Below are 23,951 nucleotides of genomic sequence, written 5' to 3'. Positions count from 1 at the left end.
TGGCCCCCATGAATGGATGTGGACCCACAAACTCGCCACAGTCACTTGTCCTCAGAAGGATGCCTAGGATTTCCTTCATGCAGCTGTGTCACACACACACGTGCACACGCACGCGTGCACACACATGGCCCCTTCTGCTACAGATCCCACTGAGAACAAAGCCCTTCAGAGGCTGGTCGCGAATGCAAACCTCTTCCTTTGGCGGCGGGGTGGGAAACACGGTTAGATTTATGGCAGCACTTCCAATCCTATTTTCTCTCCACCTGCTGAGTAAACTCAGCCATCTTTCTGCCTGCAAACTGCATACTGTCACCTGCCCTACAGCCAGGAGTTTGCAGGAGACAGGAAGTCCTCAGCAGCAAGTGGTACCTGGGAAACCAGGGGACGAGAAGCTGGCCAACCTCCTACATAATGACTTTTCAGGATGCGTTTGTTTAAAAGCTGAATTTGCAACACATTGTTGGGCCAAACAGCAAGATAGTGCGAGAAACCCAATGGGGACACGTCCAAAGTTCCCAGGATCCAGCTTGAAGAAGCTCCGCCGCAGAGTCTGGGTTACAACGCGAGCCCAAATGAATGTCAGGGATGGGTCAAAACTCACCGAGGCGGGGAAATCATCCATGAGCTCATACTGATGCTAAATTATGTTAAAAGAGGTGGGGACAGCTCTTTTCATACACAAAGAATGCCACCTAATCTAAGTAAAAGAATTGTAGACATAGAAAATCTGCTTATCACAACCATGGCAGTAACTGATCACGGAAGATTCATCAATGGATACTGAACCCAGGAGGGACCTGGAGAAGAGGCTGTTCACAGACTTAAGCTATCCCAAAGGGGAGAAAAGAGTACTTGGACAACGGAGAAATCTGGAGAACATCACCTAGATCAGTTGACCAAACCCATTGTCACTAATAACGGGGCAAAATGACATCGGATGCCTTCAAGTAGGAACGGCCGAGAAGGACGCACATCCGTGTAATAGTCTGGCCCCCACGGTGTAACGTGCGACACGTCCACACTGGAGGACAAAAGTGCCTGAACTCTCAAGGTCCGTGCCATGAAAGGCTGAAAAATGAGGAGCAGTTCTAGATTCAAGGAGTCTAACGTCCAAGAGTCATGACAACTAAATTGAAACAGCAAACGCTAAAATATAACCCCAGAGGACGTAATTGGGACAAATGGAGAAATGCGGACCATGCATCAGATAGTAGCATTGCATCGGCGTGACATTTCTCGGCGGTGAACACTGTCCTGTGGTCTGAAGAAGAACGGCTTATATCTAGTCTATTCTACTTCGGGGAAAGGGACATAATATCTGCAACTAATTCTTTTTTTTTTTTTTTTTATCCTCACCCGAGGATATTTTTCCATATTTTGTACAGATAGAGTGGGAGGGAGAGAGAGGAAGGGAGAGAGAGAGAAACATCGACGTGAAGGGACACATCGAGTGGCTGCCACCCGCACGACCAACCAGGGCCGGGGACAAACTGCAACCGAAGTACGTGCCCTTAGCGGGAACCGAACCCGGACCGCAGGCCGACGCTCTAACCGCTGAGCCAAACTGGCCAGGGCTGCAACTAATTCTTAAGTAACTCAGCAAAAGAGTGTGTGCACACGTGTGTGTGTGTGTGTGTGCGTGCGTGTGCATGGAGAGAGCGAGACAGCACAAGTTCAGAGGCTTAACAACTGGTGAGTGGTCAAGTGTATACAGGTATTTCTGGTACTGGACGTACAATTTTTCTAAGATTAGAACACTTTCTAAGTTAAAGGAAGAGGAAGAAAAAGCACCTGCCGTGAGCCAGGCTCGCACTGGGGGCAGGGGTGGGGAAGTGGACAGGGATGACTGCTCTCCCTCCCTTCCCTCTGCTCACAGCTCTCGCCCTGCCTTCCCACCATGTGGCTCTAGTGTGGGGCCACACACCTTGTCCTGCAGCCTGGGGGAGACGCCCGATGGAGGCCTGGCCAATCACTGTAGTCCTCAGCCAGCCTTCTTGGGGTGAGGAGGCTGGGGACGAGTTCCCCTGGTGGAAGCTCCTTTGTGTCCCCTGAAAAACTTCCACCCAAGCAAGCTCCGAGACGGCACACTTGCCTTCTCCCCGCGCTGCGGAGAGCCCAGCCAGCGGAGAGACTGCTCAGGATACAAACTGAGGAAGCGCTCCTTCTTCAGTGAGGGCCAGTGGCGGGTGGTAAAGAACCCCAGCCCTGGGGTCCGACCACTTCTAGCGGAAGCCCAGCTCAACAGCCTGCCCCGGGGTAAACGGTGTCATCTCCTGAAGCCTCAGTCTGCACGTGTGTCACCTCCTGAAGCCTCAGTCTGCACGTCTGTAGGAGGGGGAAAGAGGACTGCTCGCAGCCATCAGTGAGATCATCACAGAGCGCACGTCATGACGTCGGCCGTGGACGTTCTTCATTGCCACTGACTATCATCACCATCATCATCACCACCATCATCAACAGCCGGACTCTGGCTGTGACCTTCCAGTTCCTAGGCACCAGAAGAGTGGCTATGGACCAGAAAAAGAACCACCGCTCCTCCTCTTAGAGCCTGCGTCCAGCTCCCCGCTGGTAAAAGTTACGGGCAGGCTAGGAGGTCCGGCACCACTAACACCTGCAGTGCCGTCTGGATGCAATTCATCCGAGGGGATGCGAGGGGCTCCTCTCAGAGGCTGTGAAGCTGCTCAGTGCGGCCAGATTGTGGCCAGGAACGCCTCTGGGTCCCCAACTAAAAACGGTCGCAGGGGCTGCTCGGGGACGCCCCTGATCTCCAGAGTGGCCAGCGGTGGAGCAACGCCTGCTTCCGGGTCTGCCTCTCACCATCCAGAGGGGAAGGCGGTCCCCTTGCCCTGGAGCCCCTGCTTCCTCCTTCGCCAAAGCGGCCACACCCACCAGCCAATGCAGGATGGGAGGCAGAAGGAACCTGGAGACGCCCCAGACCCTGGTCTCCCTCTTTGTAAAGAAGAGGACCTGCTCTCTGGAAAGGACAGATCCTCAAGCAATTAAGTCCCCCTCTGTCTGCATGCCTGTCTTCAGTGGCAGATTCGGATCAACATCCCCAGGGCAAGACAGTCTTGTCTCCCCAACAAAACCAATTAGGCACATCAGGCCAGGGGAGCAATCACCAGCCACAGGGGTGGGAGCCAATAAGAGGGGAGGAGAGGAGCGGGAGGCGGGCCCAGGCCGAGGGCCAGCTGGGCTGGACGGCTGCCTCCCAGGACCTCCTCTGGCAGCGAGCCCTCCACCTGAGACCTGTTCTCTCTCCGTCCTCTCCTCGGTCCCCACTTGGCACTGTCCTGGGGAAGTAGGTCAGCCCAGCCCAGAGCTCAGTGTGAGGGCACACACAGTGAGTGCAGATAACCCAAAGACCCTGGGTGCGCCGCCTCCATGTCCCCCCTCAAGGGTTCCCCCAAATAGCTAAGCTCCCCTCTTACTGACCCCAGGCTGCCTCATGCCGCACCCGTCTGCCCGCTTCTCCTCAGTGGGGAGGAGAAGAAGGGCTGGGTCACACCCAGGGCAACGACCCAGCTGCCCGTAGTGGGCACCCCGACCCCCGTCACCGCCTCTGCCCATCCGCTGTGGCACGGCCACCCTGTCCACGCAGCACCCTGGCCCACCTCCCAGCCATCGCTGCTGGGCTCAGCAGGGCGGGGTCTCCTCTGCCACAGCAGCCCCCAGGGCACAGCAGGGACCCTGGCAGCGGGGGAGGGGAGGGCGCAGCTTGCCTGTACTCCAGGGAGAACTTGGTCAGCTCCCTGTTGTTGTGGAGCCACTTGAACTCCAGCGGCCAGCTGCCCTCGGCCATGCACGTGAGCACCAGGCGGTTCCCCTCCAGGTGCACCTGCGTCCGCGCCGGCTCTGTCTTGAAATAGGGGGCCACGTCATCTGGGGAAACAGAGACACAAAGTCACGTCATCGCTGCTCGCCTGGTTCAGCCGCTCATTCCGAACCCCCTGCCCCTAGACCGAAGGAGCAGGCGCAGCCAGAACCTCGCCCAACGTCTCCTGGCGGGGAGGGACTTGAACTTGGGTCAGTCTGACTCAGGGGAATCCAGGGCAGAGTCAACCCAGAGGACCCCCTTCACTGCCAGGCTGCTTGATCCTCCCATCCCTGACCCCGCACCTGCCTGCCTCGACCTCATCGACACGTACACCAGGTCAGCTCCCTGGACAGAGGAAGTGCCCCTGCCCCGGCTGTGGATGTGGGGTCCAGTCATGGCTACACCTGTCTGCAGAGTCACCCTAACTTCTGACCTGACTCAGTCGGCCCAGCACGGTTTCCCCAGCTCCCCTCAATGAGCACAGTACACTCCAGGACCCAGATGCCAGGGGACCACTTAGATCTTCCTGCCCTTCTGCCTGGGGGGGGGGGGGCAGTGAAATGGACAGGGGCTGACAGAAGGATAGAGAAAGACGAAGAAGGGGACAGGGCCATCCCATCAGTGAACCTGCCTGCCCACGGGGGGCGGGGCGGGGCTGGGGGAGAAGCCAGCATCTGGAATCAAGAAGGACTCAAGCACCTGCTAGGTTCCAGACTGTCTGAGGTGCTTGAACGATGCTCACTCCACAGGCAACGCCATGACGAGACAGGACCATAACCTGTCCGGGTCCAGACTCAACGACCAAGTCCTGCCCCTTCCGCCATCACAGGAAGCGGCTGGCCGGGCAGGCCTTGGGTGTCCTGACCTCCAGGCCAATAGTGGGCGGTCCCAGCACCCACATCCTATCGTCCTCTGGGTGGGGAAGGACAAGTATTCATTTCCCGGAGTCTCAATTTCTCCATGAAGACGCAGGGAGAGAAGGAGGCACCTTGACATCATAGGAATTCAATGAAATAATAATTCTGAAAACGCCAGGGTAGATGTTCCACAAATGTTCATTTCTTCCCCCCAAACAAAAGTGTGAGTGACCCTGCCAGGGAGGGGGCTACCACCCAGCGCTGGCTGGTGCCACAGGCATGCCTTAGCCCAGAGCTAACTTTCCCCAATAAGCCCTGAGGGTAGGAACCCTAAGACGCAATTTTTAGGCCTCAGAAACGGACTCCAGCAAAGGAAGAAGAGAAGGGGCAGGGGGTGGGGGCGGGGGCGGGGGCGGGGAGTGGGTGACTTAGCAGCTGGAGGGGAGTAAGCCCACATGCCGCCCAGACAGGCTGGCCCGCCCACCGCAAGTGGGAGAAGCTGCCCCCCCCCCCCCCGCATGGCTGGCTGTCCCCTGGGAGCATCAGGGGCCGGAGCCCTGGACCCCAAATCTATCTTTCCACCCTCAGATCCAACCAGAACTGTGTGTCCACGGTCAGTGAAGTCCAGCGTCTGTGTCAAGGCTACACACGGGGCTCAAGCAGACTGGTAACGCAAGAGAAACCACAATGTGTGTCTGGGGCTCAGGCTGCTTAGCACCCCCACCCCAAGCCCAAGGTCTCAATCTTAGGAGTGTATAAGCTGCGACTGTTTGGGGGAGCCCTCCTGGAACCCCATCCCGCTATGGACCCTCACCTTAGGGGCCACCGAGAAGCAGAGGCAGGAGGACAGAGGAGGCTGGAAGAGGAGGTGAAGCCCTGTGCGCAAGGCCACCCTGGGCCAGTCTGCGTGGCCGCTGGGGTCTCCGCCCCGGATTTGACAGAGCTTATGGGCACCTCTCTCCATCCCTGCTAACAGCCCGCACGGCAGCTGCCTTACAAACGGCTGGAAAGGTGCCTCCTTTACAGTCTGTACTCAGGGGAGTGGCCAGCACCCCCTGGCCCCTGGCCCCTGGGGTCCAGCCCACCTCTGGCCAGTGGCAGAGGGCAGAGAAGCCGGCAGGCACTCATCTGCCTAGGAGAAACCCCACAAAAAAACCATTTCTTTGCTGGCCTGCCCGCCTGCCCGCCTTCAGCTCTGCTCTGGGTTTAACAAATGGGCACATTCGCACTTCAAAGGCTCATTCATATTCTCCAGCAGCTTTCAAGAGCCCTTTGAATCGCGTTTTTAAAAACCCTCTGTTAGTTCCTGTCATCACTCGTTTGTCTTAAAACAATAATATTCCCAGCCCCCGAGTCAATCCCTTGGATGTGGGCTGACTCAGAGCCAGCACCGTGTGTGTGGGGGAGGGGTGCACACACGCACACACGCACATGCACACGCGCGCGCTCTGCACCCAGACCCCCTCGCCTCTGTGAACCGCTCCCGGAGCAATTTGCTCCCAGCTCTGCATTTGCAAGTTCGCTCCTCGGCTCTCCCGGGGGTGCCAGCCTGAAGCCAATGACTTTTGCTTGGATGGGCTGATTGTGGCGGCCACCGGCTGCTGCAGATAATGACTTGGAGGAAGAGGTACCGAGTACGGGAGTGTGGATGGCCCTTCCTGAGAACCTGCTGGGCACCTGGCTCTGAGCTGGGCGCTGTGTCCCTCATCCCGCATCATCCTCACAAGGTGTCCTGGGAGAGGCTACGGCTCCTCTCCCCAAGCCCCTGCAGTGAATCACACCCCCCCCCCACTTCCCCGCCTCCCTGAAAGGCCTCTTGCCATCAGGATCCAGGGATTGGATCCCACACAGGAATGAGCGCAATGGCAGGGCGTCCAGCCAGCCGGTTTCCTTGATGGGCTCCAAAGCAGGAGAGAGCAGAGGAGCGGGAGTGTGTGTGCTGGACTCTGATGGGAAGAGCAGATGGGCAGGTGCAGCAGTGTGTGCATGCATGTGTGTGTGTGCATGCATGTGTGTGCATGCATGTGTGTGTATGCATGTGTGTGCGTGCATGTGTGTGTGTGCCTGTGTGCATCTGTGTATGTATGGGATGTGTTTTCATGTGTGTGTACCTGTGTGTGTGTCTGTCTGTATACGTCCGTCCGTGTGCAGGCGTCTGTGTGTGTGTCTTGATCTCTGCGCATGTGCGTGGGGTGTGTTGATGGGCAGGAACAGATTTCTGCATAACACAAAACAGATCTGTGGGTAACACAAATTCTTGACCTTGGACAGGTTACTTAACCTTTTTGCACCTCAGTTTCTTTAGCTGTAAATTGTTGTGAGGATGACTAAATTTAACAACATAGCCCTGGCTAGTGTGGCTCAGTTGGCTGGGCATTGTCCCCACACCGCGGGGTCGCTGGTTTGATTCCCAGTCAGGGCACATGCCTGGGTTGTTGGCCTGATCCCCGGTAGGGGGCGTGCAGGAGGAGACCAATCGATGTTCTCTCTCATCGATGTTTCTCTCTCTCTCTCCCTCTCCCTTCCTCTCTCTCTAAAAATCAATGAAAATATTTTAACTAATTAATTAAACAACATCAATTGCTTCAGTAAGCGCCTGGCTGGTAGTCATGTATGCAGATGGACAGACCCCCCCGAGAGGGGAGCTGAGACCCTGTTGGCAGGGCCAGCAGCCCTTGCAGCCTAGTCCCAGCACTGCCCAAGCTGGGAAGTGGACACGCAGCCCTGCTGGCCACCTTCTCAGCGCAGGGGTCATGGAGGACGGAGAGAACCAACGCTACACAGACGTCTGTTGCACTTTTCCTCACTTTGAAAATACACACACGGGATGGACTTTTTTTTTTTTTTTTTACTAGACAAAGCGATTCTAAAATTCACGTTGAGAAAAATAAAACCCCAAAGAAAAGCCAAGAACACTCTGAAAAAGAATGGTAAGTACGGGAGACCAGCAAAGACATCGAACCACGTTCTAAAGGTGCAGTAATTAAAACAGTGCATTCTTGTACAAATAGACTGATGAAGCAGGAGACTAAACCATCTAGAAATAGACTCCTATACATATGGGATGATTTCATACATGACGAAAGCAGACTTTCAAGTTAGTGGGGGAAAGTTCGATTATTCAACAAACGGCTCCGGGACAACCAGAGAGCCATTTGGGAGGAAAAAAATAGCCCAATCTCTTCCTCACACTTTACCTCAAAATAAATGCTAGATGGATCAATGTTTTAAACATGAAAAATAAACTCTAGAAGAACTAGAAAAAAAGTCACAGGGGTTTAAAAATATGTAATCTTGGCAAAGCGAAACATTCGCCAAGTACTTTCTAAGTACTACACAAACTCCAGAAAGTCGTAAAACAGATTGATGCCTTCCACCGTATAAAAATCGTGCAGGGGGGGCAGGGACCCATAAACAAAAAGAAGTGACACAATGACAAACCGGGGGAAATATTTGCAACTTTTATCATGGACAAAAGAGCTCATTTTCCTGGTATCAAAAAAGTATTCCCATAAATCAGTAAGAAAAATATAAGCACACCGACAGAAAAATGGGCAAGGGACATGAACAGTTCCCAGAAAGGAATTACAAATAACTCGGAAACACACAGAGATGCTGAACCTCCTGATAAGAGACAGGCTAACGGAACCTCACTGAAGTATCTTCCCTTCCTGGCATGTTGGCCAAGATCGGAACATGTGGTAACACCTACCCTGTGCTGACCAGCCTCTGGAGACCCCGCTGTGCTCACACGCAGCTCTGGGGGGACTGGGACGTGGTATGGCATCGACGGGGGGGGGGGGGCAACCTGGCAATTCTATCAGAACGAAAACGGCACTCCTCCCCCACTCCACCAGCTCTGCAAGTGATTGATCCCCACAGACGCCCCGTGCGAGGTGCAAAGGCAGCATCTCCTACCAGCCCTCCGTTCTGCACCACGGACGCTGAGAAACGGCCGGAATGTCTGTCCGGAGGGCACTGGTTGAAGAAACGGCTGCACCTCCCAATAACTGAATTCTCCTGCAGCCGACTCGGGAGCCATTTTGGGGAACTACTGTTAAGTGGGGACAAAGCACAGGTGTGAACGGGGCGTGTCATCTGCTACTCCCGGTGTGCGAGGGACTTTTTTCTGCAAGTATCAAAATACGTTTGCCGGTGTGTCTTCCACTTTTTCTGGGCAGAGGGTTTCCCCGAGGCACTGGGCCCAGTGATACTTTCGGGAGAACTGGGGGCTGGGGCGGTGGGGACTGCCTTTCACTCTGCTCCTTCTGCAACTTCAGGCCGCCCCACGGGTGTGAGTGGATCACTGACGTATGATCAGGTGGACGCATACGTGGATGTGAGGGTGTCGGGGGAGCGGCCCTGCTGGTGACAATGGGCAGGCCTGGGACGCAGGGGTGTGGCATGGCTGGGGGTCTCTGACCACCGGAGCCTGAGACCCTCTGAAGGAAGAGTGGCCTCCGGAGGCAGACAAGAGGCCTCAGTCCTGGGCTCCTCCTCCTTTCCCAGAACAGCTGGGGGAGGGGGCTGCCTGCCTTTCCCTGGATATCCCCAATAAATACCCCCATTGTCATCCTCCCCTCTGGGCTCCAGACTAACCGGCTTCGCACAGAAGCTTATCTCCACTTGAACCCCTCCCCTCCCTTCGGGCCCCAGCACAATAATGCCATCTTTCTCTGGCGTGCCCCCCATCGCTCCTGGAATTTGACTCCCCAGCCAGCCCAGGCCTGGGAACCCCACCTCCCCTGAAGTGTCGGCCAGGGCCAAGACCTCCGCCCTCCACCTAGTTGCCCAAGAGATGTCTCTCTGCCTTCCAGGGCCAGCTTCCAAGGGCACTAGGCCTGGACAAACGCCACCCCCAGCTCGGAGACACCCCAAAGCCTCTCTCTGAACCGCTTCCTCCTGGGCACGCGGTGACTGGCTCGGTCCCTGGGACGCGTCTGGAATGCGTGGGAACAGGGTGGAGGCTGGGGTTCCTACAAACTTCTTCCCTCACCGCCGCCGGGTGTCTGCACCGGCACCTCGTCCTCGAAGGACCTCCGCGACCCCCTGTCTGTCACCTGCTGGAAGGTCTGTGCTCCCTGGAGCTGGCCTCCTCACCTGGTCCCCTCCCCGGCGCTGGCTGGCCACGGACCTCAGCAGGCAGGGCTCCAGGCCAGCGGAACCGGGCCCAGGCAGGCCCCTCTCACCAAACTTCACTGCTCCCACACAGTCTGTTCTGGAACTTTCCATCCGTGAAGCACCGTCTGCCCATCATCTCAGTGCAGTCACGGGACCTTCTCAAGGGGGCTACTTCCATCACCCCCAGTCTACAGGCGAGAAAAGGCACCCTCAGGAAGGCTGGGTCATCGGACCTGCCACCGGGGCTGGTGGCCTCAGACCTGACGCACTCCCGATTCTTCGTGACCGGCTCCGGCTCCCCTCAGCTGTCCGCTCTTCACCCCGCCAGTGGCTCAGGGGTGAGAGAGGGATGGCGGCCTCTCTGGGGAGCTGGCTTCGAAGCCACCGCAGGGGTTATGCCAGCCGTGTGGCAGGGACATTCCTACCCCAGCTTCCGGCGTCAGGGCCCCAGAACTAGATCGGGGGGAGAAGGTGAGACAGGCCGGCCGGCTGGGAGCCAAGAATCATCTGGAAGGATAACAGAGCAGAACATCCCAGGAGACACTGGTCCCCCTGGGGGGGGGGGGGCGTTTCAGAGGGGTGGGCTGGGGGCGCAGGAGGGCGCTCTGGGCGTGAAGGAGGGCGGGGAGCAGCAGATGAGCAGACGCAGGCCTGAGGGGCCCAGAAGGGAGAGGCTGCGCGGCCCCTCCCACAGCTCTGCTCACCATCTAAGCCTCCAGGGGTCTGGCTTGAAGGTCCCAGGAGAAGAGAAACTGGGTTTAAATCCCAGTTTCTGTCTTAATTCAGGTTTGACCTTGAGCACAGTAGCCAACAGCATCCAACCCCTGCCCCAGAGGCTGCTGGGAGGACCAACTGAGCGAAAGTATGTCAAGTTCAGAGCACCGTGCTTGGCACCTACCGGGACCTCTTCCTGCCCCGTAGACCTCTGGAGGTAATCAAACGGGGAGGAGGTGGGGAAACGGGGTGTGTTAGGACTGTTCCCCCCATTTCATGCATCTCTGAACCATCCCCTTAAGGAACGCACAGTGTCCGGAATGTCCCAACTCTCAGCCTTCAAATTCAGCTCCCTCATGGAAACTCCAAGCGGGTGCAAGAACCAAGTCCGGCCTAGTGATGGCCTATCAGGTCTTAGGCGAAGGCTCAAGACCCGGGTGGAGAAGCTGGAGTTGCAGGAGGTTTTGTACAATGTCAGCAGCCCTGCAGGAGGAGGCGTTAAGCATGACAGGGACTGGGGTAGAGTGCCGTGGGTCCTGTCCCACCACGGCCCTCCGGAGCACGCACCGGGCAGATACCGGCCAGCGGGCACTCTCTAGAGCCTGACAGGACCCCAGCGCCCTAGCCCTTGGGTCCCTCAGCTCCCCTTCCCATCTCTCTGCTCCCACAAATGAGATGCTAATTTATGCTCCTCCCCTGTCTCCTGGCAGATGCCTGGCCTAGCTCAGCCCCCATGCTGCCTGCATGCCAAGTGCTTCATTAGCCAAGAAAGAAGGCTCTCGCCCTCCCTAATCTGATCGTCGCCGGTGACCTTCAGGAGCCAGGCACCTTCTGACGTCGGGGGCCTGGGAGGGTGTGACAATCAATTATGCCTCGGCCTCCGCAGCTGCTGCCGAATGGATTTCTCACTCAGAAAAGCGTGTTCAAAAAGCATCTAATGGAACGGATCGTCAATTTGTTTGAATACACATCTAATCTGATTAGGGGGGCCTAGCCATCAGGCAGCCAGCACAACTGAGCCCCGACATGGCCCCGGGGAACCATGAGTGGGGTGGAGGAGCCCAGTCTCCAGAAGGAAGGTGGGGTGGGTGACCCAAGCCCACCACCCACACTGCTCAGCCCACTGTATGTCCAGCCAAAAAGTCACAGAAAAAACAAACAAACCCCAAAATGAAGCATGCAGAGCCCACAGGTCTGGGATGATGCATCCTGGGTTTCTGTCGCCCAGCACGAGGCACAGAGTCTGAGGCACAGAAGACGCTCGGGAACGAAAGGAAGGATGGCGATGAGGTCCAGCGTGAGAGCTAGGGGTGCCGGTGAGGTCAGCTCCCGGGCAAGACCAGGTGGTGCCTGTACTGGGGTGAACGGTGCCCCTGCCCCCCACTCACGCCCTTCCTGGAATTCAGAGGGAGACCCCGTTTGGAAACAGGATCATTGTAGATGCAATCAGTTACAATGAGGCTATCTGGGAGCAGGGTGGGCCCACATGACTGGTGTCTACAAAAGGAGAGCGGACTCAGGACTGAAACAGAGAAGACGGCCAGGGGCCACCGGGGCAGAGACTGGAGGGGCATCTGCAAGCCCAGGAACAGTCAGTAGTGACACAGCGGACACACGAACTTGCTGTTGAACTTGGCCAGGTCACCTCCCTCTTAGGGGCTGACATTCCCTTCCAGCTCTGACGCTGTGGATCTGAGCAGCAGTGGAGGTTGGGCCCTGGAAGGAGGTTACCTGGGTCCACATCCTGGCTTGCCTGCTCATAGCTAGGTGACCCCAGGCATCCCCGTAACCTGTCCCCGCCTCAGTGCCCTCAATGGAGAAATGGGGTAATGGTACTGCTAACCTCACAGGCCTACTGAGGGGTCAGCGCGGACACCGGCGCCTGGCACAAGGAGCCCACGTGAGGGGAGCTCACCCTTACTCACCCTGTCATGATCCCTCACCCTTACTTGGCATGACCTCTGCAAGCCCACAGCACAGACAGGGCCCCGGGCCTGACCTCACAGGTAAATAACACAGCGCACCCCCAGCCTTGCGTGGAAAAAGAAGGGTTATTTCCGATGGGTCTGTTTTGCTGTTAGCAGAGTGGAAGGGAGCCCTCGCTCACATTTTGGCTGGAGCGTCCAGAGACGAAATTGATAACATTGATCAGCGTGTTTTTGCCTAACGGTGCTATTATCATTTTAGCGTGTTCAGAGTCATGCGAGTTGTAAAAACGGCGATAATAAAATTCTCACTCACTCCGGGAATTCCTCCCAAGCAGCTCAGTTATTCTGCGTGAACGGCACTCGCCCTACCCCCGAGGCCCTGAGGTGGGACATGCGCTTGGATTCTCCTGTTGACAGCTGGGACCGCAGGCCCCTGAACACGAAGGGCCTTCAGCCTTGGGGCTCAGCTGCCCAGCCAGTCCCGGGTGTTCCAAGGAGACTCGTCCCAGCCGGTGGCTGCCGTTCTCCCAGACGGTGCTGTAGAGGTCCCTCCGCAGGTGGGTCCCCTCCCGCACACGGGACCACTGGCAGCGTTGGTCACAGAGGAATGTCCACGTCCCACAGGCCTTGAGACGCTGAGGGAAGGACTGGCAGGCCACGCTGCTTCCAGGAACGCACACTGGGCACCCATCTCTAATGTCCACCTTGGCCAGGGATGGTACCATCGGACCCAGGGCACAGAAAGGCTCTGCTGAGAGAAAGGGCAAGCGGTCCCAAGGTCTGGGCAGCACACTTCCCAAGGGTGACGCCTTTTTCCTCCTCTTTTTCACCCCTGAGAAAGGTCAGCACCCAAGGGAGCCGGCTCGCTGGGCCCAGAAGAGGGAGCGGGAAGCGAGGAACTGGTGGGTCCGACCTGGCCTCAGCCTCGACTTCTCTTACGCATCCGGGGGAGCTGAGCCGAACAGCAGGCCTGTGAGGGGCCCCCGCTCGGTCTCATCCCCCCCAGGCACAGGCTGCTCACCGATTTCAGTGGCTCCTCCCGCGTTCTCCCCTCCCCAGGCACCACGGCGGGGCCGCTCAGCCCGGGAGAAGGGAGAGAAAGCGGTTTGGGAAGACAATCCACTCCAAACTCCCTGCGTTTCCTCATTTAATCCTCCCGACCATGCTGGGGGAAGAGTTATTATTATTACTGCCCTTTATTTCTCTCCTCTAGAGCTCAGAGGGGAGGGGTGGGGGGGTCACCCTGGAGTCAGCCTGGTTTCGAACCCACGGCCGCCTGCCTCCCCGGGAGGCCTCTGGTCTCGGCTCAGGTCAGCGCTGTTCGGATCCGGGCAGGAGAACGGGGTGGGCCTGGGTGGGGAGGGAGCTCCTGGCTGGCGACGGCCCTCAGCCGAGGCTGAGAGATGGAGCCCGGCGCAGGAGCACGTCCATTCATCAGGCCGCTGACCCGGGCGTACCGGCGCTCTGTGGCATGTAACGAAGACCGTGGAGCAGAAAATTGGAGTTCAATTTGCCGTCCATCCCGCACAGTGCTCAGCCCATTCCAGTCCCCGGCAGGCACCTCCGCGTTTCGTCATAAATAATACCACCACGCGGCTCTAAGGCCCTTTCAGCCGCTGCAGGCCCCGGGCAATTTACAAGCTGGATTACACACAGAGGCCTGCACACGCCTGCTTGCGGCACACGCGGCCCCCTCCCCTGCCACTCACACGGGTACACGTGCCACCCTCTTCCTGCGTCACCCGCCTGGGGGCCGTGCCCCGGACACTGGGCTCGGCCTCGGCCCTCACTGCCGTCCCTGCCTTGCCGGCCTCTGTCCTCAGCAGGAGGCCCACCAGGGACCAGTCCTACGGCCCCTTTCTGGAGACGTGCAGGAGCCACGGGCTCTGGCCTCTCCTGGCTCAGAAAGGGCGTCTAGGTCTCCGATCAGCAGTGTGCCTTTGTCTCCACAAGATGCCCGTTTCTCTCCTCCAAACGTCAGTGGGAGGACGAGGGGCCCAGTAGTCACTGAGACCCCTTCCTTTAACCTCCCCAGATAAGATGCCCGGGGCCCCGAGAGGGGCAGCCACTCGCCTAGGGGCGCCACGTCAGCTGTTGTGCTGACACGGAGCCCAGGGCTGCCGGGGCCCAGTCTGGGACAAGGACAGCCACGCGGAGGAAGAGCTGCCCATACGGTCCTAGGAGGGAGACTGGAGATCTGAGGACTCACCTGGCCCCTGCCTTCACCTCCTGCCATAAGGAGGTGCAGGGCCCACTCTTCGGGGTACAAAGGCTGGGGCTGGGTTCCAAGCAGTCTTGTGAGCACAGGGCTAACAGCCGGTACTAGCTCCAAGCAGGGCCCCTTGCTAGCCACTGCCCAAGCTGACGGGCTATTTGGAACGAGGGCCTGGGATTTGCAGGTGCACAATGGGGTCTGAACCCCGTCGCCCATTTCCAACCTGCTGGATGCGGAACGGCCCCTAGGTTTTCGGAGTTGTCAGTCCTCAGTCCTCACCTGCACAAGGAGAGCCCCGCGTGCTCCCCTTGTAGCTTCATTAGAATTCACTGCGACAGAACTTAAACCACCAGGAAGACGGGGAGGAACACTCTGGACGGGGGGCGGGGGTGGGGGGGTCTCCCTGCCAGGCCTCTCGCTCACCTCTCATTCTAACCACACAGCAAAGCCGTGGGCAGGAACTACGAACGAGCCCCTTGTGCAGAGGGGCGGAGGCTGGCAGAGCTCAGTCACCGCCAAGGTCCTGTCCCCGGGGAGCGGCCGGCGGGCCTGAGGGTAGCGCTGAGAGCTGGTTTTCCTGCCCTTCCCACGCAGTCCAGTGTCAGCAAAGGCGGACCCAGAGTGTGAGCGCCGAGGACGAGAGGGGCGGACCCAGCACAGCTGCCCCCAGTGGGGGGGGGGGTGAGGTTGAGCTCCAGGCTGCAGCTGCCCACTGCCCTTCTTGCCCTGGCCTAGCTGCCCCTGCTCATGTGGCCTGGTGGCCGGTGGCTTCTCCGACAGCAGCCTGGTGGCCTGTTGGGGAAGCAGGGGGAGCCCCTGGAAGGGGCTGCATTCATTGTCCCTGCACAGGATCCAGCAGGGTCTCCCGCCCTGCCTCTGCCTTCTGTCGCTTTGCAGACTCGGAGTCCATCCGCTGGGCGTGTAAGGGGCTGCAGGAGGCGGCGAGGGGTCTGCCCTCCGCTGCTGACCCTCTATTCACCAGGGAGGTCAGGTGGCCTCCTCTCCAGTCAGCAGCAGCCCCCCGCCTTGTTTCCCTCTCTTGATGCCATGTCCCCAGATGTGATCAGAGTTCCCAGACTCTCCTGAGGAGCCTGGGCCTGGCAGCTGATGCTGGGGGGAGGGGAGGGGACAAGAGAGACCGGGACACAGGGAAATTCATATTAATGAGAGACAGGCCAGGTTTCCTACGAGCATCTGTGGTGGGTTCCTGCTGCCAGCGGTGCTGGTCCCCCAGCCCTCCCGGGTGCGGGGCGAGAACGGAAACAGCTGCTGGGCTGGACGGCACACAAAGCCCTGGGTTGCAGGCCAGCCCTGCCCAGTCCCGCCCAGCTCCGCCCACAATAAATGGGTGCCTTGGCCTCCCACAGGCTCCATGCATCTTTTTTTTTTTTTTCATCCTCACCTGAGGACATTTTTGCATTTATCTTCAGAGTGGGAGGGAGAAAGAGAGAGACAGAGAAACATCCACGTGAGAGAGACAAATGGAGTGGTTGCCACCCACACGACCCCAACCGGGACGGGGACAAACTGCAACTGAGGAACGTGCCCTTAGCAGGAACCGAACCCGGGACTCTCTGGTCTGCGGGCCGATGCTCTAACCGCTGAGCCAAACTGGCCAGGGCGGCTCCATACATCTTGAGGCAAGCCCTTATAGCACTCAGCTAGTCCAACCCCTTTGACAGATGAGGAAACTGAGGCAGAGGGGTTTAAGGAAGGATTTGAGCCCAGCTTTTCTGACACCAGGTCACCCTGTCTCACTTGATAGCTCTTGGCCTCAGCTGTCCCGACTGTATACAAACACAAGGCTTCGCAGGTGTCCACTGCCTTCTTCCAAGCCTGGCTCCCACTTGAGGCTCTCCTGGGGTGTCTGGCTAATGCTACAAAAGCCTTTCTCTCAAGGGAGCCCCAGCTGCCCTTGCTGACGGGGTGAGTTGTGGGTGCTTTAGAATGCTCTTCATGGGCTCCTGCTACCCCTTTATGGGTTGAACTGGGTCTCCCCCAAAAGATATATCAAAGTCCTAGCGCCCACGAATACATGAATATGCCCTTACTGGGAACTAGGTCCTTGTGGATGTGACCAAGTTAAGAGATCATTCGAGTTGGCTCTGATCTAAGATGACGGACACAGGGGGAAGATGGCCATGTGACAAAAGCGGAGACTGGAGTGACAGAGGCCAGGGAACACCAAGGCTTGCTGACGGCGCCAGGAACTGGGGGGTGGGGGTACGCATTGTCCCTCAAGCCCTCAGACAGAGCATGGTTCTGCTGGCCTCCGGCACCAGGAGACAAGACATTTCTGCCACGTTAAGTCACCCAGTTGGTGGCACTTGGCTGTGGCCATCCTGGGAACCGAATCCAGCCCCTCAGCCCCCTCACCAAAGCCCCACAGTCTGCTGTCACATCAGTCACCCCACATGTCCCCACAGACTTCAGAAGGCCCCACGGGGCTCTCAGCTGCTAGAGGACACGTCTGCCATCCGTGGTCATTGCTGAGCCACGGCCCCTCAGCTGGTTCCTTGCACAGAGTAGGCGCTTGATACTGAATGAAGGGCCGAATGACAGGAACGCTCCTGTTCCTAGGGGCTCTGTGACGATCCCTAGCCCCTCCCTGACCTGTCACTTCCCGTTTCTACCCGTCACTTCCCCAGACGCAGGCCTCACCTTGCCCCCTCTGGCCCCAGAGCGACCCGGGCCAGCCGCCCTGCAGGGGGTCCGAGCTCAGCTAACGGGGACTGACGACATCTTGCGAGTCAGGGAGCACCGGGCCACAGGGCTGGCAGGCTGGCGGGGGGCACCGTGTGACGCGTGGCCCCGCGAAGCCATTTCCACTTCAGGAAAGCTGAGCGTCTCTGGAAGGGACAGCAGGGCGGCCCCTCCACCCCCCTCATGCACGTGAGCACACTCCCCTTCTTCCTGCACCGTCTCCCCTCCTCCCAGAACCAAAGTCCCTGCCCTGCCCCGGTGCCGGGCGCGGCGGGGGATGGGATGTTTAACTTTCACAGGCTGGAGAAATGGATATGTTCTGGGTGCTCCCCCTCTTCCTGCAGGACACCCCCATCCAGAGGCAGTGATCTGGGAGTCACACACTTACTGCCCTTCCTCCTCTGGCCCACTCCCCTTGACCCCGGCCAGGGCTCATCCTCTGTCCCTGGTGCTGAGGGCCAGGAATCTCTTGTTCCCTGTGTGAATCCCTGAGCCCAGGTACCCCACTGTGCAGAGAGAAAAACTGGTCTCCAAGTCGTGAAGTGACAGTCCAGGCTACAGAGATGGCCAGAGCAGACGGCGAGATTTGAACACAGCGCTGTCTGTCTCCAAACCCCACAGGTAACGTGAAGTGACTTGGGAAGGCAAGGAGCCACCCCTGGGCACCCCGTCCTCACCCAGGCAGGAGTCTCAGGGCAGCAGGGAAGAGTTCCATCTCCTACAGTGGGTGCACGTGCCATGGGCAAGGGCTGGCCCGGGGCCACTGGGGACAAGCCGGGGCCAGGTCCTCAGCAGAGGCCAAAGCATCACACACAACACGTGGCTGAGCTGTCAAGAGACCCACTTCCCCCAGGACCTGTGTGACCTTGGGCCAGCCAGGCTAGTTCTGCCCATCCTTCCCCAGTGTGCCCAGGACTAAGGGAGAGATGGCATTTGAGACAAGAAGCCAGGAGGTTAAGGGTCTTGTCACCAGTAGTGTGAGACCCACAAGAGGCTCCCAGGAGGAACTCATACAAGGAGAGAGTGGGCCCCAGAAACGCCCTCAAAGGGCCAAGGCCAGGAGGGTCCTGGGAGACCTTTGCTCCCTGTCTGGCCGTGCCCAGGCGTGGGCATCAGTGGTCAGGGAGCTGTCGTCTGGCAATGGGTAAACCCAGCGTGGAAAAGCAGTTTACAGGAAGGCTACCAGTTACTGGAAAGGACAATAAATTAATATAATAGGGCTGTTTGGCTGGTGACAAGGGATAAAACATGTGTTCCAAAAAAGCCCCGTGTGAAATTGTCCAAAGGATGCATGAGAAGGCAAGATGAAGTGAAGAAAGGGGCAGAAAAGAGGCTCATGGGCAGTGATGGGTGGAGGAGGGGCAGCTGGACCTCCTGCCCTTCTGTCATCTCTGCTCCTCCTCAACTCTCTGGGGCCCCCTTTACCTCAAACGGACACACTCAGCATCCAGATGCCTCTCTCCAGCCGGCCCCTGCACAGACCCCTCCTGTCCAACCTGCTCTGCCTCTGCTTTCGCTGGCTCCTCCATGCCCCCTGCCACGAGCCCCCACCTCGCTCCCCAGATTCTTGGTGCCCTGGACTCCCATCGCACACGAATGCCCTCGGCCCTCAGTCGTAATGCAGAGCATGCATTCCATCCCTTCCCCCACTCACTCGAAGCTCAATGCCCCGGTTCAGCAAATGCTTCTTGAGTACCTACTGTGTGCCCCCCACCTGCTCACAGGCACACAGGGAGACAGATGAGCCTGACTGACAGGGGGATGAACACACTACGGCGCTTCCCATGCTACATCGGGCCTAGAGCGCCCACGGGGACCATCAGGGAAGGCGGCCCAGCGAGTTCTGAAGGGAGGGGGGACCCGTGCCAGGCAGAAGGCTGTCAGGAAAACTCAGGCAGTGGGTATCGTTTGTGCAAAAGCCAGGAATCAGGACCATGGGGGCTTCTGGGAACTTGGGGTATTTCAGCCTGGAGGGCGGTGGGGCTGTGAGGCAGAGACGAGGGTGGTGTGGGGGCCACAAGCGCGCCGCACAGGATGGACTTGGACTCGAGCCCTGGCTTCTCCAATGAGGAGCTGCACGGCCTTGGGCAAATCACTTAACCCCTCTGAGCTGGTTTCCTCAGTGAGATGAGGATAATAGCACCTGCCTCGCAGAACTGTGGCAAAGAATAAATGAGAAAATGCAGAATTATCTCTTAGCGCAGTTCCTGGCCTTTGAATGAATGCATGGTGAGCGGCAGGGTCCCGGGGAATAAAGGGCTTGTCAGTTGCGTGAAAGCGTTTGGATGTCATTCTGAGGGTGGTGGAGAGGCACTGGAGAGTCTGTGTGTGTGTGTGGCTGTGTGTGTGCTGGGGGTGTGAGTGCTAGGATCAGCCCAAGCTCCCTCTCCAGCCTCTCGCTGTTCGAGTCTATTTTGTTCCCCTGGAAGAGAATCAAGCCCAGTTCAAGGAGAAAAAAAATGCAGAGATGGTTTTGAAAGACCCCCGATGAGGATGGAATGAAGGACCCCCAACTTCTCAGCACAGTCTCAAGGTCATGACTCATCTGGTCAACCTCTCTGGGTCAGTGAACGCCAACTGTGGGCCAGGGCCCGGAACACCAAGAGGTGAAGCCACGGCCTACCCCGAGGCCCTGGCAGCGGGCAGGAGAGAGAATTCACCTGGGAAGGGCTGGCCGATGGTGGGAGGCGTCACAGGGCACAGCGAGCTGCAGACACGGGAACCAGGTGCGCGGGCACGGGGCACAGGGTGGGGCGGGCAGTCAGGGAGCTCGCTGGGGGAAGGAAGCACTGTGTGTGAGTCACCCGACTGACTGCGGAGGAGTCCAATGGCACCAAGCGTCAGCTCCGCGCCGGCCACCGTGCAATGCGCTGGGACACCGTGGGGAGCTCAGTGCCACCTTCGGGAGCTTAGGGTGTACTGCAGGTGTGCGGGGGCTGTGGGAACACACGCACAAAGGGGAGAGCTCCCTGAAAGGTGACCTGGGAGCCCAAACTGAAGCCAGTCGAGGGCAAGAGCAGGTGGGCCAGGCAGAGAGGGACGAGCAGGTTAGAGAGGTGGAGGGGACGGGCAGCAGCGCCCATTCACATGGGACTCAGAACCGAGGGGTCCTGTGACTGGAGCCCCGATGGCGAGGAGACCTGGGAAGGGAGGTGGCGTGAGAGGGTGACACATGGCAGGGCACTGGTCGCATGTGAGCATGGCCAGGATCCGGGGCTGTCTTTCAAGGGTAGCAGGAAGCCATTGACGTGACATGGCCAGGTGTGCGGTCTCTGCCCCTCCCAGCAGTGCGGGGACATGGATGGGAGGAGGACATCCCTGGTGGAGAGTCCAGGGAGAGGTGGTCTCCAGGGGGACATGCCTCCTGGGGACTCCACTTTCTTTTCCGTCCCCTGGGGGGAAATACGTCCCTGTCCGGAGAGAGACAACGCTGAGGAGCCGGGGAAGGTTTACTGTGGATCCTGGGGGTGGTGGGGGTCGGGGTGGGGGGTGGAAAGAAGGATGGGTTGTGGAGCTAGTTTGGAGGTGGAATGGAGAAGTTCCTGGTCGGATTGGAGGCAGGGCCCGTCCGAGGACCAGGGTCCCCGGTGATGGTACTGGTTCCTGGGGCCCGAACGCTGGAGCAATAGCCAGTTTGGGGGGGGCGGCTGAGGCCTGGTGGACACCCAGGTGGTGTCCTGGGGGATTCCCAGGTCTGGAACCCAGGGCGGGGGACGGCTGTACGGCCAGCAGTCGGCCTGCCCTGCGTCAGAAGTCCGGGCAGTTCGGTGGTTTGGTGGCCACTGCAGGGCGTGTCTCCCAAGTCTCATGGCGGGTCTGTACCCAGTGGGGTCCGCCGGCCCCCTTCCCACTCCCGTGCACGCAGTGAATTGAGCGTCTGTGTCGTGCCCGACCACCCCAGGTGTGCTGGAGATGCATACCCCACCTCACCTGCAGGACAGCCCTTGTGGTCCAGCGTCCCCTCCAACAGCTGGGAAAGCAGCGGAGGCTGGGACCTGCCCCAGATCGTGCGGAGTGAGCAGCGGAGGGATTCACGCCCACACCCGGACACACCCGGCCAAGGCTCTTGTCCCAAGACCAGCAGGCCCCTGGTGAGGGGCAGCTGTGTTCTCCAAGGCCAGTTAGAGGACCAGGAGGGTACACCGGGGCACCAGCCCTCACAAAAGGGCAGGGCTTAGGGGACCACATCCCCAGGAGCCACACACCACCCCACTGACCTGGGGAAGAGTCCACAGGGGCAGAGCAAGGGCCTCTCGGTCCCCTCCCCCACAGGTCTCTTTCTTCCCCTTGGCTGTGTCCTCCCATCCTCCCATCCTCCCTCCATCCCTCCCCCACCCACCTGACTCTTGGACACCGCAGACCCAGCATCCACCCGGCAGACTCAGGCCAGTCTCCGTGGCGCGTCCACTCACGGGACAGCTACCCCCTCAAGGTCACGGCTTGCATTCCAGGGAGCGGGTGGGAGGAGAGTCCCTGCGGCCACGACAGCCCCAGACCACGTGGACACGTTGGGTCTCGGTTCACCTCCGCACTGGCGCAATGCGGGGAGGGAGCTGGAGGAGCCTCCCCGCACCTCTGTCTTCCCTGGAGTCCCTGAACTCGCCCCCTTGGGTGGCTCTCGTGGGCCTTGCTTGTCATTTCTCTCTGTTGTCGCTTTCCTGAGTCCTCTCAGACAATTTTGGCCACTTGAGCTTCTTGTATGTCTCCTTAGCTTTCCTTCCCGTCATAGGGAGGAAATATTGCTCTGCCCCAGAGAGATGCTTCTGGAGGGAGAGGAGGTGGTTCAGCTTACAGCAGCACCTCTGACCAGCCGCCAGTGCTCTGCAGTGAGGGGCCTGGATGGAGGACCCGAGGTGTCGCAGAGGGCAGGCGGGCTGCGACTCGGAGAGAGTCCACTTGGGCCCGTCTCACGGCTGTGAACGGGGAAACTCGGCATAATGCTCTCCAGCCCTGTACCTCGATTTCCTCATCTGAAAACGGAGGTGGTGCTGGCCAGATGCAGAGAGGTGTGACAATTCGACAAAATGGCCTGGTGCGCTGGCCTAGGGGAGTGACCGCCACTTCTGGTTGGTACACTGGGTTGAACAATGTCCCCTCCCCCAAAGTCATGTCCACCTGGAACCTCAGAATGTGACCTTAGCTTGGAGATAGGGTCTTTGTAAGTGTACTTAGTTAAGATGAGGCCATCCTGGACCTTAAACCCAGTGACAGGGGTCCTTATAAGACTGTGTGAAGGCAGTGACGGGTCCTTATAAGACCGTGTGAAGGCAGTGACGGGTCCTTATAAGACCGTGTGAAGGCACAGAGCGGCACGGGGAAGACGGAGGCAGAGGTTGGAGGGATGTGTCTACACATCACGGAGCCGTAAGGCCTGCTGGGAGCCACCAGTCACGAGAGGGGCCAGGAACAGGTTCTCCCCCAGAGATTCCAGAAGGAACCAACCCTGCAGACACCTTGGTTCTGGGCTCTGGCTGCAGAACTGTGAGGGAGTACACATCTGTTGTTGTCAGCCAGCAGATGGGAAGTAATCTGTCCCACCAGCCACAGAAACCCCTTCCCTGTGTCTCTCTGTCTTCGAAGGACACCTGACCTTGGTAAGAGGGGGTAGGAGAGGTGCTTCCTTAAGACTGGACCCATTCCTGTCTGCCCTGTGGGGGTGGATGACGTTTTGGGGGGAGCAGCACTGTCCCCCAGTGTCTCACAGTCTAGGCTGGACCAACAGTTGGAGAGAGGGGAGCAGCAAGTTTCTCTACACTTTGCTCCAGCTTCTGGTTTCATTGCTGGCGTCCCTTGGCTCGGGGGTCTGTGGAACACCAACAGCCCTGTGCACGGGCAGGGCTGTAAGGGGGCTGGGCGGGTGGGCTTGCACTGTTGGTGGGATGGGAGCAAGAATGTGAAGATGGCATCACCATTGGCCCAGCCTTCACTATCTCACGTGTTACTTTCACCTGCCTCCCTCTGACCTCTCCCCTACATCTCACACATGTACGCGAAGGGAACCGTTTGGGGCACACGCTAGCGGGAACACCACGCCCCTTGGGTCAAACCCCATCTGCGGTCTCCGAGGAGGGGCGCAGGCTCCTAACCACCAACCCCGCACAGGCTGGTCGGCCCTCTCTGGAGGGTCCAGCCACGCCAGTCGCTCCTTCCCTGAAACTGCATGGCCGGCACCTTCTCCTGGCCCTCTCTGACCTCCCCGCCCCCCTGGCCGGCTCTTCCTTCCTCGGCCTCTGCAATGTTGGCGTTTCCAGGTTTCTGTTCTGATCCTTCCTATTGCCGCCATTTCTCCCGGGCGAGATGATCCATTTGTCGTTCTGGTGTCCGCTGGTGCTTGGATGCGGACGCCTCCCAGATCTCTGACCCTGACCTCTTCTTGCCCGAAAGAAATCAACTGTATTTTGCTGACCTCCAGGTTCTGGTTTAAAACAGCCACAGCCGAACTCAGGTCCCTGCAAGCTTGCGGGATTCCCCTAATTCTCGAGGTCAATTAGCCGTGTCGTTCACCCGGGCACCCGCGAGGAGGCCATGGGGACATCTTGGCTTTCTCCTCCCTGTTCCCCACATCCCATCACCCACCTAAGGTTTCCTCCAGCCGG

General features: G+C 58.7%; 1 protein-coding gene across 1 annotated transcript in view; it reads right to left on the bottom strand.

Annotated features, from left to right (window-relative positions):
• The window catches only part of SDK2 (sidekick cell adhesion molecule 2), a 237,562-nt gene that overhangs the window by 122,751 nt on the left and 90,860 nt on the right, over nucleotides 1-23,951 (bottom strand). Inside the window, exon 2 of the mRNA XM_036268767.1 lies at nucleotides 3,723-3,882. Within this exon, the coding sequence (XP_036124660.1) occupies nucleotides 3,723-3,882 (160 nt within the window). The remainder of the gene's footprint in view (nucleotides 1-3,722; nucleotides 3,883-23,951) is intronic.

The sequence above is a fragment of the Molossus molossus genome, unplaced genomic scaffold (genome assembly GCF_014108415.1).
Source record: "Molossus molossus isolate mMolMol1 unplaced genomic scaffold, mMolMol1.p scaffold_m16_p_19, whole genome shotgun sequence".
NCBI classification, from domain to species: domain Eukaryota; kingdom Metazoa; phylum Chordata; class Mammalia; order Chiroptera; family Molossidae; genus Molossus; species Molossus molossus.
This window is presented reverse-complemented; position numbering and strand designations above follow the sequence as displayed.